Source organism: Lacerta agilis, chromosome 3, assembly GCF_009819535.1.
Source record: "Lacerta agilis isolate rLacAgi1 chromosome 3, rLacAgi1.pri, whole genome shotgun sequence".
In the NCBI taxonomy this organism is placed as follows: Eukaryota; Metazoa; Chordata; class Lepidosauria; order Squamata; family Lacertidae; genus Lacerta; species Lacerta agilis.
This window is the reverse complement of record NC_046314.1, coordinates 22,160,760-22,179,176: the sequence shown is the minus strand read 5'-3', so window position 1 is coordinate 22,179,176 and position 18,417 is coordinate 22,160,760. Positions and strand designations below refer to the sequence as shown.

General features: G+C 41.5%; 1 protein-coding gene across 4 annotated transcripts in view; it reads left to right on the top strand.

The window, feature by feature from the left end:
* ARHGEF10 (Rho guanine nucleotide exchange factor 10) overlaps positions 1–18,417 on the top strand; it is an 87,003-nt gene that overhangs the window by 44,429 nt on the left and 24,157 nt on the right. For all 4 annotated transcript variants that reach the window (XM_033143001.1, XM_033143000.1, XM_033142999.1 and 1 more), the window contains 8 exons: positions 469–641; positions 7,368–7,483; positions 9,342–9,469; positions 10,002–10,102; positions 11,314–11,435; positions 13,487–13,573; positions 15,208–15,431; positions 15,861–16,018. In XM_033143001.1, coding sequence (XP_032998892.1) covers positions 469–641; positions 7,368–7,483; positions 9,342–9,469; positions 10,002–10,102; positions 11,314–11,435; positions 13,487–13,573; positions 15,208–15,431; positions 15,861–16,018 — 1,109 coding nt within the window. The remainder of the gene's footprint in view (positions 1–468; positions 642–7,367; positions 7,484–9,341; positions 9,470–10,001; positions 10,103–11,313; positions 11,436–13,486; positions 13,574–15,207; positions 15,432–15,860; positions 16,019–18,417) is intronic.

Below are 18,417 nucleotides of genomic sequence, written 5' to 3'. Positions count from 1 at the left end.
GGGCGAGTCCCTGCATATTCTAATGTAAATATCTATGCAAAGCATAAAAGCAATATGTAACCAAGGTCTCAGAATAGTTATACAAGGTGTTTCCTCAAAGCACTGTGTCCTAAGGGGAGAGTGAAGGGAAGCCCGCAAAACTGCTTTTTCCTTTTGCATGATATCATTTTATCCTTTAATTAGGAAAATAACTTTTCCTTTGGAAACTTTTTTTTTTGCAGAAACAGCTTAAGAATAGTGGAACACCTTTAAGGGGGGGGGGAATAAAGAAAAATATATCAAAACATTTTCACGAGATTTTCAGTTCTCTCAATAACCAAAAATCAAAGTGAACTTTGAGCACAAACAAGACATTAAAAGCAGTGTATACAGTGTGGAGTTATCTATGCAGTTGAAAGTGTCTGCTGGAATTTAAATGACTGCTAAAACAGCTCTCATACTGTAAATTATTCTCTTGTGACCTTTCAGTTCTTCCCATGAAAACAGTGGCATTGTGACTGGCGAAAGGTACTTACTAAAATGGAGTGTTCCCCTTGGGCATGTCGACGTTATAGAGTATGGGAGCAATGAAGCTCAAGATGAAAACTGCAGATTCCCTCCGCAACATACCTCTGAGAATATTGCTGTTAATGCCAAGCCAAGTAAGTATCAGCTAGTATTTTCTTATGGCTACTCCTTTCTCATTGTTCATGAGTTGGTGGAGTGCTTTCCTCTATGTCATTACGTAGTCTTACCAAACCATAAGTTATGCTTTTATGTTAATATTTGGAAGCATAGCTCCCTAGCTCTAATGTTTAGAAAGTGTGACCATCTTGGCGTAATTTGATATTATGCAACACTCCTAGTGTGAAAACTACAAATACCCAGTCTGCCAAAGTTGGACTGGCAGCCACTGGTGAATGCAAATGTCTAGTGAGTAATATTGACATATTCTGAAATTTGTGTTCCAGTGTGAGTGGACTAAACACAGTCTCCAGACAATGGATTATTTGGATAAATAAGCACTTGGCTTTGGTCACATTGATCTCAGCTGACTAGAAGTTAAATGGGGATGGGGTATAGATTCTCAAAAAATTCATGTGAGCTAAAAAAAATGAGGACATATTCATGTTGAACAGATCTAGAGGTCTGTAAACACTTCACATCTACCACAGCAAATATGCGTTTTATATTATACCAAGCACCTTGTATGAAATCCACTCTTCCAGGTGTAGTTTAAAATAGTCTACATTGTGTGCACACTGCTTCATAGAAGCATTTGACAATACTGAGTGGGCCCCGTACCCTATGACTTCTCAATTGCAACTGTACCACCTGAATAATGTATTATTAACCTATTATCAGCAAGGGCTCATGGGACAGCTTTTTCCCATGCGGCCATCACACAGAGAAGATGCCCAGTATTTTGCTGCAATCCGTGGGCCACAATGCAGCCAGGCAAAGATTTTCCACACTTATTGGGCATGGAATTCATGCCCAATTTTCCACACTTATTGGGCATGGAATTCAACCCATCTTGTATCACAGTTCTTAAATGCTGACCAGGTTTATTGACAAATGAATACTAACTAATGCGGACAGCTTCTGATTTTCATAGGAACACTGAGGTTCAAACCAGATACCCCTTTGGTTTCTAACCCCCATCATGCATTGCTCACATTGAAAGTGCAAAATGTATAGAAAGGAAGTTATGCTTTTGGCCCTGCCCTGATATTGCATCACTTTTCCTGCCCCCAACATCCATTCATTTGTGTGGGTATATGAGATAGGGAAACCTTCACACTTGAGTCTATGTCAGGCTTCCTCAAACTCAGCCCTCCAGATGTTTTGAGACTGCAATTCCCATCATCCCTGACCACTGGTCCTGCTAGCTAGGGATCATGGGAATTGAAGGCCGAAAACATCTGGAGGGCCGCGGTTGAGGAAGCCTGGTCTGTGTGATCCTGGAACTCTGGTGAGACATTGTTTTCAGCTGTGATTTAACCTGACAACAATGGAAGGTAACAAGCAGATATGAAGGAAAGGCACTCATAGGTCTATATAAATGACTGTCTGCCTCCACAGATTTGTCTAATCCTTTTTAAAAAGTTATTTGAAATTGTTGTGATGGTATTCCATCATGTGATAGTCAGTTCCTTAAGTTGATTATAGACTGTGCGAAGAATTACTTTCTTTTGTGCGAAGAATTACTTTCCCAGTTTACTGCTGATCTGCTTCACTGGATGACCCTAAATACCTGTTGCTATGAAAGAGAATTTTTCCTCCACTTTTGCCGTCTTGTTAGGCTTAACTCTTAAGGAAGTAAACAGCTTCATCATTTACTTGTCCTCTTCTGTACTGTCTCCAGCTTGAACTGAGAATGGGAGACAGGAAATTGTTCTAATTGCATTTAAGAGTATTAAGTTCTTAAGGATTACCTCGTCTAGGACAGCTCAGGAAAAAAATATGTTTATGTCTTTTATAAAAGTAACCTTAGTATGTAACGAACAACCTTGTTGCAAATGGTTAATTGATGGTGATTTGTGTCCTTGGCTTGAATCGCCCATACAGTATTTGTCTATTTTCGCTTCAATAATATCAACCCTACAAAATCATTTCTTTGTAGGGAGAGACGTTGTTGCAATACCGTCCTTACACTGCCTGGCTTCTACAACTTTACATTTCATTTTGCCTTTGGTTAATTGCATCAAATGATATGGCAAGATAACAGATTTTAGTTTCGAGGATTTTGAGTCCCTCTTTATGGTTTTTTTATACTGTAAATATCACATAAAGAATGAAAAATTCAGCTCTTAAGAGGCCAGCTGGATACCTTTTTATTTATAACATTTCTTTGTTGTTTTTAAATACAGCAATTTATGCATTTTTAACTTCTGCACTTTCAGCTTTACACACTTGGCAAGAAAAAAAAATAGGAAAGGGATGTGGGCGTGCAGGTAAAAAAAGACTTTGGCAATCGCACCCACCGTTGGACCCAATGTGTTTTGACTATATGCAATTTTGGCTTCCTATAATAACACTTTATTTACTTGAAATCCCACTGCTTCAGAAGGCTGAAGGAACTACTTCACACAGCTGCAACTGACCCTGTTGCTGTGAAGTTTGTGTTCTGAGCCCCAGGCAGCTCTTAAGATGACATGCAGGTGGTACAGTGGCATCAGCCTTGCTTGTCATACAAAACAGGTTGGCATACAAGGTGCTTGCTAGGCTTGGTCACATGGCTACTAGAGCACTGTAGTTTAGGGCATTTGCACTAAATAAAACCAAACAGCAGAGGAAGTGTGCTACGTAATAGCCATCCAAATCCCAAACACTTTTTGGAAAAGTGGGCATCCCAAGGGAGGGAATTTAATAGTTTTGGTACAACCATGGGCAAAGGTCCTGCCCTTCAAATGATGGGGCTCATGGAGGGCAAGCTCATGTGGTCTTATATTGTATTGTATTGTACATACCTCGGGTTGCGAATGTGATCCGTGCGGGAGGCATGTTTGCAACCCGCAGCGTTCGCAGCCTGAAGTGCCACGTCTGTGCATGCGCGTGACCTGATTTGGCACTTCTGCATGAGCACCAAAACCCGGAAGTAACCCATTACAGTACTTCCGAGTTTGGCGTCTCCAAAACCCAAAAATGAACAACCCGCAGCGTTCATAACCCAAGGTATGACTGTATTGTATTGTATTGTATTGTATTGTATTGTATTGTATTGTATTATTCTATTCTATTCTATTCTATTCTATTCTATTCTATTCTATTCTATTCTATTCTATTCTAATTATCTCTCATGTTTGGTTTATATTAGAAGGATTATAAATTATATGTAAATGTCTTTCGAGCAAGTAGAAAGCAGAAAGCAAATAATTGGTTTCCATAGAGGTTTATTTAGGAGAGGCTCATTGCTTCGTCTTGGTTCATCCTTATGCCTGGGATGGTTTAGTAGCTTTTAAAGACATTGGTTTCACACTTAGGGCTCAGAAGTAGCTGGCTTGGCTTCAACAGAAAGTGAGAACTTAAAGCTGAGCTAGTCAACATCCCTGTGAAGAGCAAGAGGAATTATTGTGATAAAATTGGCTTGGCTTGATTTTTAAAACACAAATCTGTAGGAACCATTAATACTGTCCTAACTAGCTGTGAACAGGGCTTAATGTCTTAAATCCTCTTCTCCTTAAAAGGAAAATCATTTGTTAACTCAAACGTCCCACCTTTTTAACTGAAATAGGCTCTCTGTATGGAAATAACAAAAACATATTAAACTTGTTTTGGTTGCTCTTCAGGAATAATATATGCACTCAAAGATGTGGCAAAGATAGCAAGTGCGCTGCTCTGAATTATTTAAACTTCCAATATCATTTGTGGCAATGATGCAGACAGATGCTGTGATGAAGATTTTATTTTGGTTTAGTTTTCCACTGTGTATTTTTGGATTTCTTTCTGTTACAGACATGCGCAGTCCACCCAAGATGGTGGGCGCGATCGGCTTGTGCCCCTTCCGACCGGCACCAGGCCGTGCCGGGCCACATTTTAAGGCTGCAGCGGGCGAACAGCAGCACAGACGCTGTGCTGCTGTTCGCGGGTTGCAGCCTTTTAAAAGTTGCCGCGCCGATGGTGTCAATCGCGGGGGTGGGGCCTGCCCCCAGAGTGTCAACCTCCCCAGGGCGGTACCCGTGACAGACCGCCCCGCCCCCGCCCCCTTGCTCCGCCCCTGGCCCCCCCATACTTTACCATTGCAGGGATAAAATAGAAGTTAAATGTCAAAAGAAGGGGAGAAGAAATTGCAGAAGGTAAGTAAAAACAGTTCAAGAGGCATTTTGGAGAGAGGGGCAAATACAGAATTAACATCCTTAAGTATTTACATCCTCTTCATCAGGAAATTACTTCTTAAATGGAGAGTTGAGCCAAAATACTTCCAGAGCTCATGTCTGTATTTAATGTGAGGAAAGCTGAACTATGGCACCTGTAAATTAATAAGGCCCCACTCCCTGATGCCCAGCCTGTTTTTTTTTACATGTATCCCATGTATATGTTCAAATTGGAACCCCTTTGCATTGTGTAATCTGTTTTATAGGTTTATCTGGAACCACTGTGCTAAGCAAACTCCAGCTCTTCTCTCTGTTGTCTTCTCTTCCTCCTGCACCCAGTTTGTTTGTTCAAGTGTTGTTTTGGGGGTTGTGTGTGGGGTGGGGGGTGGGGGGTGGCATTGGGAAGCTTTTAGAGGTAGTCATGGAAACGGCAACCGTGCTAGTTCCAACTCAGAGTGAACGACAAGTGAAATGACTATTGTTGGGGGTGGTACAGATGTGAAGAGCTTTGCTTACATAACAGAAATGTGCAGGAAGTTTGTAGAGCAGCAGGAGCTATAAATAAAACTTGGCTGCTTTATCTCTGGCTTTGACATTAATAATGAATCTGTACAGCCAGGAGTTTAGTGATCAACATCTAAATCAACACCAAGGCTTTTTCTTTCTTATTTGGCTAAGCCTCTGGTGGATTTTTTTGTTTGTTTCTTTTTCACAAGCAGCATCAGGCTTTGTTTTTTAAAAAATGTTGTGTTTTTTCAAAGTGTATTTGAAGATCCTTGATAAGGTGAAAAGCTGGAATTATCCTCTTGTTTGGCTAATTTGCGATAAGCCTTGATTGGGGGGGGGGGAGAAGGAAGAGAAGCATGCAAATTGGCAAATCTGTATATACATTAGTAATAACCGTATTAATATTTTTTGACACTTAGAATGAAAATGAAAATAAAAATTTTATCCAGAAAAACCCCTCCTTCCCCAAATAAAACTTTTAAGAGAGGACCGAAGACTTCACCTTGTTTAATTGTTCTGGAGTGCAGTCAGGTTAATTGGTTCCCTTCACCCTCCTGCTCTTTCCCCTAGTCCTCCTTCCCCACCTCCATCTTTCTTATTTTGTTTTGAGGCAGGGTCTCAGGAAAACACAACCTTGCGTGTCCCTCTCCAAGCGTTCACTCAAACAGCCTTCTGCAAGAAGTAGAGATTTAATAAATTATCAATGCAAATAAAATATGCAGTGTCGCAGTTGCTCCCAGTTCCCAACCAACTCCTGATCTACAATGCCCCTCTGGAGAAGAAGATATCTCTTTCTCTCCACCCCTCCACTTGGGGATGAGTGATATCTCTATATGGTACCTTTTCTTTAATTTCCCCCTCCTTTCTCCTCTTTTGAAACACTCTGAGCAAGTTACCTGTGCTTGTCTGCCAATGAAGTTGACATATCTCTAGATATAGGTATTGTAAATAATTTTGGGTGGTGGGGTTTCAACCTCTGCCTCCTTTAGCGGCTGTGAACATACGTCAAACCTCTCATCTGAACAGCTCATCACTCTTTGGCTGCTTAAGCTTCCCATTTAGGCAAAATCAAGATCCGTATTTGGACTTTAGTTGGGTTAAAGTTTGGGCCCAAATCTTAATAGCAACATATAGTTGCTGTAGCTGCTGTTCCTTCTCTGTCGCACAGATTTAGAACAGCTGCATCTTTCCTCCCACCCACAACAGTAATTCTGTATTGTACTAAATTAGCTGTAGGCCTAATCTGGGTTTTTACAGCTTTTCCCTCACCCTTGCAGCCCTTCGTTCTTGCATGTTTTGTTATATTGCTTGATTACAGTACAAGCAGATGGCTCAGTAGGCAGAATCAAGACATGCACACTTGCCCTTGCAAGAACCGTAGCCGCCTTGTCGCATCATGCCCTACCATCCTTCACAGCATTATTCATGATTGACATCACCTTCAAGCACACAATTGACTTTGTGTTACATCTCAAGAATACTGCATATTCTCAGGAAAGTCTTCTCTTCCTATGTTGTCTGTGAATTGATCTATTGGTCAAACTTTATGGTAATTTTATTTTTATATATTTGGTGTGAACCCAGCGTTTTGCTTACTATTTCTGCTGTAGGCGGATGCCAAAGAAACAGTTCACTGTTTAGTTGAAAAAGCAGCATGTGATGGGAACTTAATCTGCAAGTCTCTTGCAGTATCTCCTCACATTTTAATGTTGCTGGTACTTTAATGCATTAAGAATTGGCAGGGTTGTTTTCTGTAAGTATCCGTGTAGCCTGGTTCTTCCACTAATCCATTCATTTTCAGATGTGGTTTAATCAGTATGCTTGTTGATTTTCAGCGGAGAATATTGCAAACAAAAGGTACCCAATTTAACTCAGTCTGTTTTGCAGGGGAATTTCCAGCTTGAGAGGAAAGTCTGTATTTTGTTAAGGCGAATGAACTAAACCGTTCTTCTTTGAAGTTGAAATAAAGGATGCTGTTCTTGTGTCTTTGGCCATAAAACTAGCTGTGGCAACTCATACTGTCCTCTTGTATGTATATAACTGCATGTTTTCAATGTGTTTCAGACAAGCTTTATATGGGACCAGGGCAGCTGTACCACGATTTGCAGAATCTCTTACATGATTTGAACGTAGTTGGCCAAATCAGTCAACTAATAGGCAGTCTTAAAGGAAACTACCAGGTAATAATAACTCATAAAGATTGAGTTGACTCTCAGATAAACTTTCCTGTTAGCTAAAGAAGTTTTTGATGTGAAAGTGTGTGCCCAAGCACATATACTCTGTTCATACTCTTAATTAATTGGTTTACCGTTAAATGTTTTAACTTCAAAGTTGTAAGCAGATTTTATATGCCTTACTGATCTTGTTTTACTTTGCTTAAGTTTGAGTTGTAGCATATTCTCACCTTTTGGTTTGCTATGGAAGCACACCAAACTGCAAGTTGCATTAAAAAAAAAAGGAAATAATTGCCATACAATGATGGTGCATGTCAGTGGTGTTATTGATAGTTAAGTTGTTTTAATACAAAACACTATACTGTCTCACCACTTAAGCACTTAACCAAGACTGTTAAAAATTTTATTTGGTTTTTTTCGTTTGGCTGTTTGTTATACTTTGTGTATTTGTGAAAGCTCCCCTCAGACACAAATTACACAAGATGGTATCAGGTCGATGCCATCCCATTCAGGTCTGCCCTAATCACTTCTAAAATGGAAGGTGTAGTTTCGGTGTGGTGCGGGGATTCGGTGCTGGAGCTTCCCGTGTGTAAGTCTAGGCCACCTACACACGGGACACCAGTTGCCGGGGGATCTGCGGCCAGCGTTCCACGTGCGTATTGGCACGGGCACCGGCCAAGCCTCAAAGTCTGAAGGTGCGTGAGTAAGTCGGAAATGAATAGATGCCTCGAAACTAAACTTGAAATGACTTGCGACCTCCTGTACTGTTACCAAAGCAAAGGCGACTAAACTAAAGGCAAAGTTAAAGCACTAAGGTTTTTAAAATTAAATCAAAACCTTTTCTCCAATAAAGACAGACACCGATGTTTCTTTTATGGCTTTGGCTGACCCGCATAGGCTCTTACACTGACTTTGACCTACCGCTATTCTAAGAGTCCCTAAACTAAAAGTCCCTGCGCCGCCAAATCTTCCGCGATGCTAAGGCTAACTAAAACTATACCGCCAAATCTTCCGCAATCTAAACCTATGCTAGGTCTAAAGGCTATCTAACCTTTACCGCCAAATCTTCCGCGAGCTAGACCCTAACTAAAGTTACGCGCGCTTCCAACCCATCCAACCCTCAGCCCCAAAAACCCTTAAACTAAACTGAACTTAACCCAACTAAACATAACCCAAAATAACATAAGACTAACGTCTAACTGAACGGCTGTTCAATCCTGTCTATCTGCCTAAAGCGGGGAGCCGCAGCCTTTTATTGATAACCAAGTGTGACTTTTGTGGGGAAGTACACATAAAATAGTGCTTAAATAATCATTAAATTAAACAAATAACCGCGGGTTCAAAGGAACCCACAAAGTGTATTCCCACAGTGTGGTACAAGGGATTGTGGGTGGCAATACTGAAATCTCTCACCTTGCTGTCTATCTTTCTCTGGAGACCCCAACCCTGAAATGCTTTGCTCTCAGCTTTTGCTACCTAGGTACTTGAGGGGGGGGGGGGTTATTTCTTTCCATTGTAGATGCACTTAGGATTGTTGCCTTGGGGAAATAACTAATTAAGAGCCTCGTATGTGTGTCTCTTCCAAAGAGTTCCATTTGGGAGCTGGAGAAGTTGAAGGCAGAAAAGCAGGGAAGGGTTGCCTAAGACAGTTTCCTGCTCCAAATTGTGCTCCCTCCAAGTATATTTTCCTTAGGGGTGTTCATACTTAGGTTCTAACTACCCATTAAGTCCTGCTGCTTTTCTTGTGGCTCAGGCTGCTAGTGTCTATCATGCTGAGCTAGGGGTGCTAGTGGTAGAGAGAAACCCGGAAGCATAAACTGAAAATAAACTTGGCGTTCTTCTTTTCTTTCCCCCTTTCCATCAGAATTTAAATCAATCAGTGGCACATGACTGGACCTCAGGTTTACAAAAGCTTATTTTGAAAAAAGAAGACGAAATCAGAGCTGCAGACCGCTGTAGGATTCAACTTCAGCTTCCAGGAAAGCAGGACAAGTTAGTAGTGATCTAGCACTGTTTGCAAGGGCGTTGTTGCAGGGTAGCAGTAGCTGCTGCCTCTCTTTCTCTGGAGACCTCAACAAAAATGGGCACCGTGGGAGAGGGAGAGTGTTCTCTTCCTTCTGAAGGCTGCTCCAGAGTTGTGATGGAAGAAGCAAGCTGCAGTTGGGTTGTGAAGGAAACGCAGGTTCTGGTGGTAGGGGAGAGACCATGGCTGTGTACACGCATGGCAGTTAAAGTGGACTCGATGTATCCCATGTGTGCATGTTCTTCATGTCATCCATGTGACTTCGTCGTCATCCGAATGGCAGCCTGCACCTCCCCTCTCCCACCCATTCAAGTCCGATTTTCCTGATCTGCGGGCAATGGGGTAATGTTGAAAAAAGGTCTGACATAAAATCTCAAGTTACTCAACCGTGAGAATTTAGTTCATGCGACACTTATAACCTAGAAAGCCTTGTTTTCTTTCCACTAAGAGAACGGGTTGAAGCACCTAGTTGTTGCTTTCTTTTTCTTCCCCCCGTTACAGATCAGGACGGCCTACTTTCTTTACAGCGGTGTTCAATACATTTACACCTGCCATCAAGCAATCTTGGATCAATAATTTACAAATGGCTAAACTTGCTCTAGGTAAGATTTAGTTTTAGCACACTCCGAGCAGCTGTATAATAAATAGTATATGTATGTTGGCTTCTGGTTAACTTCCAAATTAATATTTGCTAGAAGGTGGTAATTTGTGTCTTTTAAACTAGATATATATGCCCCTCTCCCTGCATGTGCAAACACACACACACAATTTTATGATTTCCACCCATTGAAATAAGCCATGCCAGGTCCAGGGCTTGGGTAGTTTGTCCCCCTTTCTGAGGACATGGTGGATGAACAGAAGAGTGGCTCTCCTCTGCCTATATTGTTAAGGCAAGGGCTTCGGAGGTTCCCATGGCAACTGTGAGGCCCTCACAAGCCTGAATCTGCCTCCCTGAGGCTGGACTTTTCTACCTCAGGAAGGGAGATCTGAAACCTATGATTGGCCGTTGATATCTTGCCATGAACCACAGGATTTCAGCCCAAGTATTTTACCTTGTTAATGATTTTAACGCATTAAAATTGTCAAGCACTACAAACTTAACCCAGAGGTGATGTAGATTTTAGCCAAATACACATATGAAGCTAAAGATGACTGGAAAGTGTCTATTGCATTATTATTATTTTTTACTAGTGAACTGCAACACTGTTGTAATTCAACCCACCGATTCTTTTTAATTTTCCATGGCGTAGGGGTAGTTACATTTTATACGTGATCATGCATGCTTCCTCACTAACACAAGGCTAACCAGTCATTCTGTATTTGATAATTTCTGCCCATTTAACTCCTGCTGGTTGGACTCTCTGGCTTAACAGGTTTCTGAAAATATATCCTGGTACTCTTGCTTACCCTTTAAACTAAGAGGTGAGGAACATGTAGCTCCCTCCAGATGGAGCTGAGTGATGAATCTCATCATCCCTGACAACGCCCATTGGCCATGTTGGCCTTCACTCCCATCAGCCCTGCCCAGCAATTTCTGGAAGGCTACAGCTTCCCTACCCCTATTAAAAACCCTTTGTGATAACTACTGTTACCCTAATGAAGCAATGCAACATGGGACATTCCACCATGTTTATCTCAGTATTCTGGACCTCCTTTGTGTCGGTATGGGTAAATCATTTAAAAAACAAACAAACCCCAATAGGTTTGTTTATCACCTTGTCCATAGACACTGATTTTAGAAAAGCTTTACATACCGGACTAGTTTACTAAATAAAAAGGTGTTGATTCCCCCCACCTCGTTTTGCTGTCATAGCTGAGGAGAATCTGCTGGGCTGGTTCTGCATAGACGATGACGGGAATCAGATAAAAAAAGAGAAGCATCCTCTGCTTGTGAAGCATATGCCTGTGATGATGGCCAAACAACAGGAGTTTAAGGTGAGTCACCGTTGTTTGCTAAGGAGATATTATGTTGACTGAAGCATGCAAAGGCATGATCTGCCTTTTGCTTTTATGGGTATGGGCTAATGTGTTTCTCACTGAGGTGAAGTGAAAAATACCTCAGTTGAATTACCATGTGACATGTTCCATTTTTGAGCCAACCTAATGTTATAGAATCGGGACGCAGGTGGTGCTGTGGGTTAAAACACACTGCCTAGGGCTTGCTGATCAGAAGGTCGGTGGTTCAAATCCCCGCGATGGGTGAGCTCCCGTTGCTTGGTCCCAGCTCCTGCCCACCTAGCAGTTCGAAAGCACGTCAAAAGTACAAGTAGATAAATAGGTGCTGCTCCAGCGGGAAGGTAAACGGCGTTTCCGTGCACTGCTCCGGTTCGCCAGAAGCGGCTTTGTCATGCTGGCCATATGACCCGGAAGCTGTACGCCGGCTCCCTCGGCCAGTAATGCGACATGAGCGCCACAACCCCAGAGTCAGACACGACTGGACCTAATGGTCAGGGGTCCCTTTACCTTTACCTAATGTTATAGAGTTTATATGCCAATAGCTTATGCCTGTTAATTCTCACTCATTTACTCTTCTATGTATGTTGCTCTTGTCTGCAACTATAACTATTTTCTAGGCACCTGACATATAGATATGAAACAGAAGAAATATGGACCACACTTTGTAGGAATCCAAGGCTGTTTTTAGACAGCACTTTATGCCGTTTTCATGACATTTCCACATTTTATATTATTTTTCATATGACATGAAAGCCGATTCTGGAAAACTAGTGGAATCTAGTGGACGTTTAGCTCTCATTTCCATGTTGTTTGTTTTCGGGAAAAGAATTTGTTTGCAACCCTATAAACCTGAAAGTTCGCATTGTAACTTCCCCTGATTAAATTGCAGGTGGTATTCGAGCGTGCAGTTCTTACCCAACCATTTAAAATTTAAGTGTGACATGGTGGTATATCGATGATAAAGTCACAGTTCCATAATGCAGCAGGCAATGCAGTGTAAAAGGAAGATTAGCATCTAAGATAGAAGCATTGGCATTATAATCAGGAAAAGGAACACAATAATCCCCGTTTCTGAATGCACCCCAGCCCATTTTAAGCCACTTCTGCTGATTCTTGCAGGCTATTATTATTATTATTATTATTATTATTATTATTAGGTTCAAGCCGTATTTTTCACTCCATAGGGCACACCAGACCATTGGGCGCACCTCGTTTTTAGAGGAGGAAACAAGGGGATTTTTTTTTCTGGTTTTCCTCCTCTAAAAGCCCTGGTTTTTTTGAGGATCAGCTAAAAGTTTTGCAGCTTTTTTTGCAAAGGGAAAAGCCCTGGTTTTTTGAGGATCAGCTAAAAGTTTTGCAGCTTTTTTTGCAAAGGGAAAAACCCTGTTTTTTGAGGATCAGCTAAAAGTTTTGCAGTTGTTTTTTGCAAAGGGGGAAAGCAAAGCTCCTTTTGCAAAGGGGGAAAAGCAAAGAGGAAAAGGTCTGTTTTATGGGGTTCAACTCACATTTCTGCAGCTTCTAAAGGAAAGGGAGCCCTTTCTACAGTTTCCAGACAGATAATCTAATCAGCCAGTCACTGATTGGGGAAACAATCAACCTCCCTCTGCAGCACATTCAACAAAGGAGGGCGGGGCTGAAAGGGAGCCAGGACTCTTATCTCTCTCCCGATTTCTTGATGATCAGCTGCTGAGTGGGGTCCTTTCAACACCCCCTTTTCTCTTTGTAAAATAAAAAGCATGATCCTCTTTTGGCCCCTGGGCAATTCAGCTCCAGGGACCACCATTCACTCCATAAGACGCACAGATATTTCCCCTTACTTTTTAGGAGGAAAAAAGTGTGTCTTATGGAGCGAAAAATACGGTATGTTGCATGCGAAATGGGCCATATGTCACAAACAAATAAAAAGTGTTGTTTTACTGCTCCTCAAGAAGCCCATTGCATTTGATGCACTGCTGCCACTAAATTTCAGACTTATTTTGACACTAAGAAGACTAGATGACTTGCACTAACAAATTTTAATGTGTTTTAAGGTGGAATGTGCTGCTTACAATCCTGAACCATACTCGGGGGAGGAAACTGATCCAGATTCTCTTGCTGTAGAGCATGGTTTTCTGTGGGTAAGTTCTTGAAAGGCCCAATGATGGGGGTTGGGGGGGGGAACCAAACAGGAATATTTGTTTATTTCAGTAGTCATGCCAGATTTTGTAACTAAGGAAGTTGATCATAATTAGGACATGCTAGATGAGACGCTGGGAGTTTATTGATCAAATCTTCTTCTGCTTTTTATAAGATCAAAGCAGTCGTGGAAAGGAGGATTAGCCTGTGAATTAGCTGGAGGAAGAGTTGCTTGATCCTTTTTGCCTGAGCCATTTTCCTGATTAACACACACACACCCCCCAGAGTTTTTCTTGGTCCTGTGAGGCAGATCATACTATAAGTTTTCACCTTGAGGAACAAGGCTGGGGGAAATGGCATAAGGTGGGAAAGTTTTAAGCACCCGCTCCGCCAGTCCAATTTTTATCTCTCTCACATACACCGCAGCTGCTTTAAAGTGAAAAAAGAAGCCTGTGATCTTCCAGCATCTTGTCTACCTACTTGCTAATTAACAGTTCAAGAAAACATTTAGTTATTGGGTTTTCTGGCTCTTCTAAACTCTGGTAGCTGAGGGTCTTATGGCCTTGAGGAGCAGTGAATTCATTTACTCCATTTACTCTCAAAACTTTGTCCTCCAAAGTTTGTTCAAGTTTGAGCTTTTGGTGACTGGAAGGACTTAAGAGGAGCAACTTTCCAAAGCAGAAATGATCGTGGGCACATGTCTTGGTCATTCAATATGTATTTTATATGTTTTGGTAGGATCAGTGTGGGAAGATGCTTAAGGCACTTCTCTCAAAACCTGCTCATCCATAGTGCTGTTTATTTGCAGTGACTAGAGATGGAGGAGAAATTTGGTTCAGTACGCCAAATTTGCGCTTTCTGAAACTGTATGCAAACTGAAAACAGAGCTATCCTTCGAAATTCTCACTACTCTGAATTTTGCAATTCAGTTGTCCAGCTACTGTTTACAAAATTGCACATATTAGGGATCGATTTGCATTAAAATGAAGATAGTGAAAATAACATGCAAGTATGCATTATATTAGGGGAAGTCACTTGAAACAATGTGCACATTAGGAAAAAAAGCTGCATGTAAAATGTGGTAGAAGAAATTTGCTCTAAAACGCTGATGAATTTCCTTGATGGCTTTTTTTAAAAAAATAAACAAATCTGCAGATTACTGCAAAATGTGGAGAACTGAATTGAAGATGGCAAAATGAGAACCGAAACTGACAGATCCTTTCATCCCTAGCAGCGACTTATAGCCAACATAACTTATAATAAAATTATTTTTAGATACAGAGACTTAAAAAATAGAGGTTCTAAGTATCACTCAGTGAAGATTTATTTGTACAAATAAGATCTTAAAAGTCATATAGCACCCTTCAACAACAACTGTAACAGACAATCTCAGCTCCCAGTTCATCTGTTATGAATAAAACTGAATTCCCCCTTCCTGTCCTCAGTATTTTCATTCAGTATAATATGCTTGCTGTCTTCCCCCCCCCTCTCTCTAAGCTTTGAGTTGCCAGAAAAACTTCATTTCACTGTTTAAACCTTGATGAAGCTTTCTTTAATTAGTTTCGCCCTGCATACATTTTTTTGTTAACAGGGATCTTGCTTACAAAAGTACAATAATCTTTTCTTCCAAACTCAGATTGGCAGTTGTACTAACCAAATGGGCCAAATTGCCATCGTATCATTCCAAAACTCCAGTCCAAAAGTTATTGAATGTTTCAATGTGGAATCGCGGATTCTCTGCATGGTCTACATTCCAGAAGGCGAGAAACGCAAAGACTCAAATATGCCTTCTGAGCCAGAAGATACGCCGACGAAGCCCTCCAGTGTGCCCACCATTTGCCTTGGCATGGAAGAAGGAAGGTGCTTTTCGTGTTTTTAGTTCATTGATTTGAATGCTTTATTTAATATCATATTGTCTTACAGTAGAAGGTGTGTGTGTGTGTGTGGTTTGCGTTGTGCTTTGACTAATCTAAAGCCAATTGGCGTATTATAAAATTCACCAGCCTGCTTTGCTCCATGTCACTATACAGTAGTCTGTTCATCTTGTAACATCTAATATAAACAACATGAGGCATGAGACTATTGCACTGTTTTCCTGCCCACAAATGGCATGAAGTAGGGTGGGGAGATGCATAGCCCAATTGTGTCGCATCACATACTTATATTACATGTCTAGTTTTGTTGTTGAATGCATTTTTCTTCTTCTTTTTCTAAGAGTTGCCAGGATACCTTAAAAATATAAACTTACATTAAAGCATGCTTTCTCCCCCACCCCTTGCTTCTCAATAGCATCTCTGTTTACAAAAGTAGTCAAGGCTCAAAAAAGGTGCGACTTCAACATTTCTTTGCTCCTGAGAAATCTACTGTCATGAGCCTCGTGTACAAGACTCACCATTTGTTTGCTGGCCTTGTCAATGGTAACATTGCCATCTACACAAAGCTGGAAGGTACAGAAATTCTATATAACGCCTTCAATGCCTTTGGAATCTTTTGCCAAAAATCAGGATTTCATTGATTTGTTTTTTGCTTTTGCTAAATATGTACTTGGAGCAATTTGAGCTGTCATTAAACATAAAATAAAATAAAAATAGGTGTGTGGCTATAGCCCATCAGCAGATTGGATGCTGTGATGTGCTAGAACCTCTGAGTGGCTTGTTGATTGCTGCCATGTATTCTTCCTTCTGTTAAGGAACGAGAAGAGGGGCTGTTGCAGGATGCCAGGAGGAGGCAGTGGTAGTGGGAGCAAAGTAAGTGACCTGTGATGGTCCTTTCCTTGCCTGTTCTCTTGGTTTGCTTGCCCTGCACTGCCACTACCACCCTGCCTTTTTATGCCTTAATAAAAAGTAAAGTAAAGGACTCCTGGACAGTTAAGTCCAGTCAAAGGTGACTATGGGGTTGCGCCGCTCATCTCGCTTTCAGGCCGAGGGAGCCGGCATTTGTCCGCAGACAGCTTTCTGGGTCATGTGGCCAGCATGACTAAACTGCTTCTGGCGCAACGGAACACTGTGACGGAAAACAGAGCACACAAAAACGCTGTTTACCTTCCCGCCGCAGCGGTACCTATTTATCTACTTGCACTGGTGCACTTTCGAACTGCCAGGTTGGCAGGAGCTGGGACAGAGCAACCGGAGCTCACTCCATCGCGGGGATTTGAGCTGCTGATCTTCCGATTGGCAAGCCCAAGAGGCTCAGTGGTTTAGACCACAGCGCCACCCACGTCCCTTTTTTGCAACCCCGTAAAAGGAAGCACCCCACAGCCCAGCATGAAATATAAAAGTTCTGCAACCTTCCTTTTGTTTCAGGTAGCTGGCTGCAGAGTGCTCCATTGCCCATCAGGAAGAGTTGGCAGCAACAGAACTGCTGGCCTCTGGCTGTAGCACATACCCTAGTATGATTTGGTGGAATGCATATATTAAGCAGAGAGCTCAAAGTGCATCCCTTGCAGTGGCAGCCTTATTTGTAGGCCTCTCTGACTTAGGTTGCTCTCTCTTCATTTAAAATCTGCTGTGATTTTGGCACTTTTCTGTACCTAATAAAAAGCATGCCCAGTCATATCAAGGTCCCCATCCCCCCCAGCAAGCATTTGTTTTCTTTTTTTGTAACTATGATCTTCGTACAGCTCAAGCTGTTTTTCCAATCATCCCTGAAAGGGACTTTTTTTTTTTTTAAGTGCTGACCTATTTCGCTGGAAATATAAATCTAGGCTAAAGAGTAATAGGGCAGAGAATTTGAACCAATAATGATTGGCACAAGTTGTTTATTAACAGGGGATCCAGAATGCACCACTTGAATAGTAAAACTTGAACTGTTCATTCAGTTCGTCAACAGTTCACGGTGTTGCAAATATAAATGAGGTAGAAAATGAAATAAAGCTACTTTGTTGGGTATATAATGTAGGATAGTGTTCTTTCTTGAAACACTATACAGCAGGGACATCCAACTCCCAAAAGACTGCAATCTACTCCCACAAAAAAAAAAAAAAACTGGCAGTGATCGACCCATTGGATTGACCAAAGTTGCTGGGCTTTTTTAGGGGAGGAAGACCCAAAGTTCTGGAGCTTTTTTTTTTTTTTTTAGGGGGAGAGACCAGTGTTATTCAGCTTTTTTTAGGGGGGGGGGGGAGAGGCCACAGTTGTTGAGCTTTTTTGCTTTTTTGTGGGAAGGGCAGTGAAGGGCTGATACTTTCATTCCAAAGATTTTTTTATGAAGCAATCGATTCAGAGACCACAATCATCCAGGGATCTACCTGTCGGTTGGACATCGCTGCTGTAGAGGAATCTGTGTGATTGTGCTGTATGATCATCTGTTTCTATGTTTCAAGAAGAAATAATCTATCCGGGCTTTGGCCAAACATTAACTCTCTGCCCAACTATCTTGACAAGAACAAGCAACAAATCTTCCATGTTCAATGCAGAAAGTTTGCTTCTTTTGCCACTGACACTCAGAAGTTAAGTCCAAAAGTAAAGGGGCCCCTATGTTTGATCCTGGAGTATTGATCCCACCATCTTTCTAAAGCCCTACTTCTCCTGTTCATCAGAGGCTTTGGCCCTCAACATAGGGGGGAAATTTTGCCCTAAGTGGAAAAATTAAATCTATGGAGGCAAACATTTTCTTTCATTGAAATCTCATTTTATATACAAAAAAAACGCTGTCTTTTCCCCCCCAGCACAGAGTTTTCTAGGATGTTCCTACTAAAAGGTTATGATCCCAAAAAGTGTAGATGAGAACACCTGCAGCCAAACATCCTTTGATAACTTTGATTAAAGTTAAGCAGCTAAGCCTATTCAAGAGACAAGCCGCTAAACAGTGGATTGTTTCTTCTGTAGTGGGAACTTAGTGAAAAGCT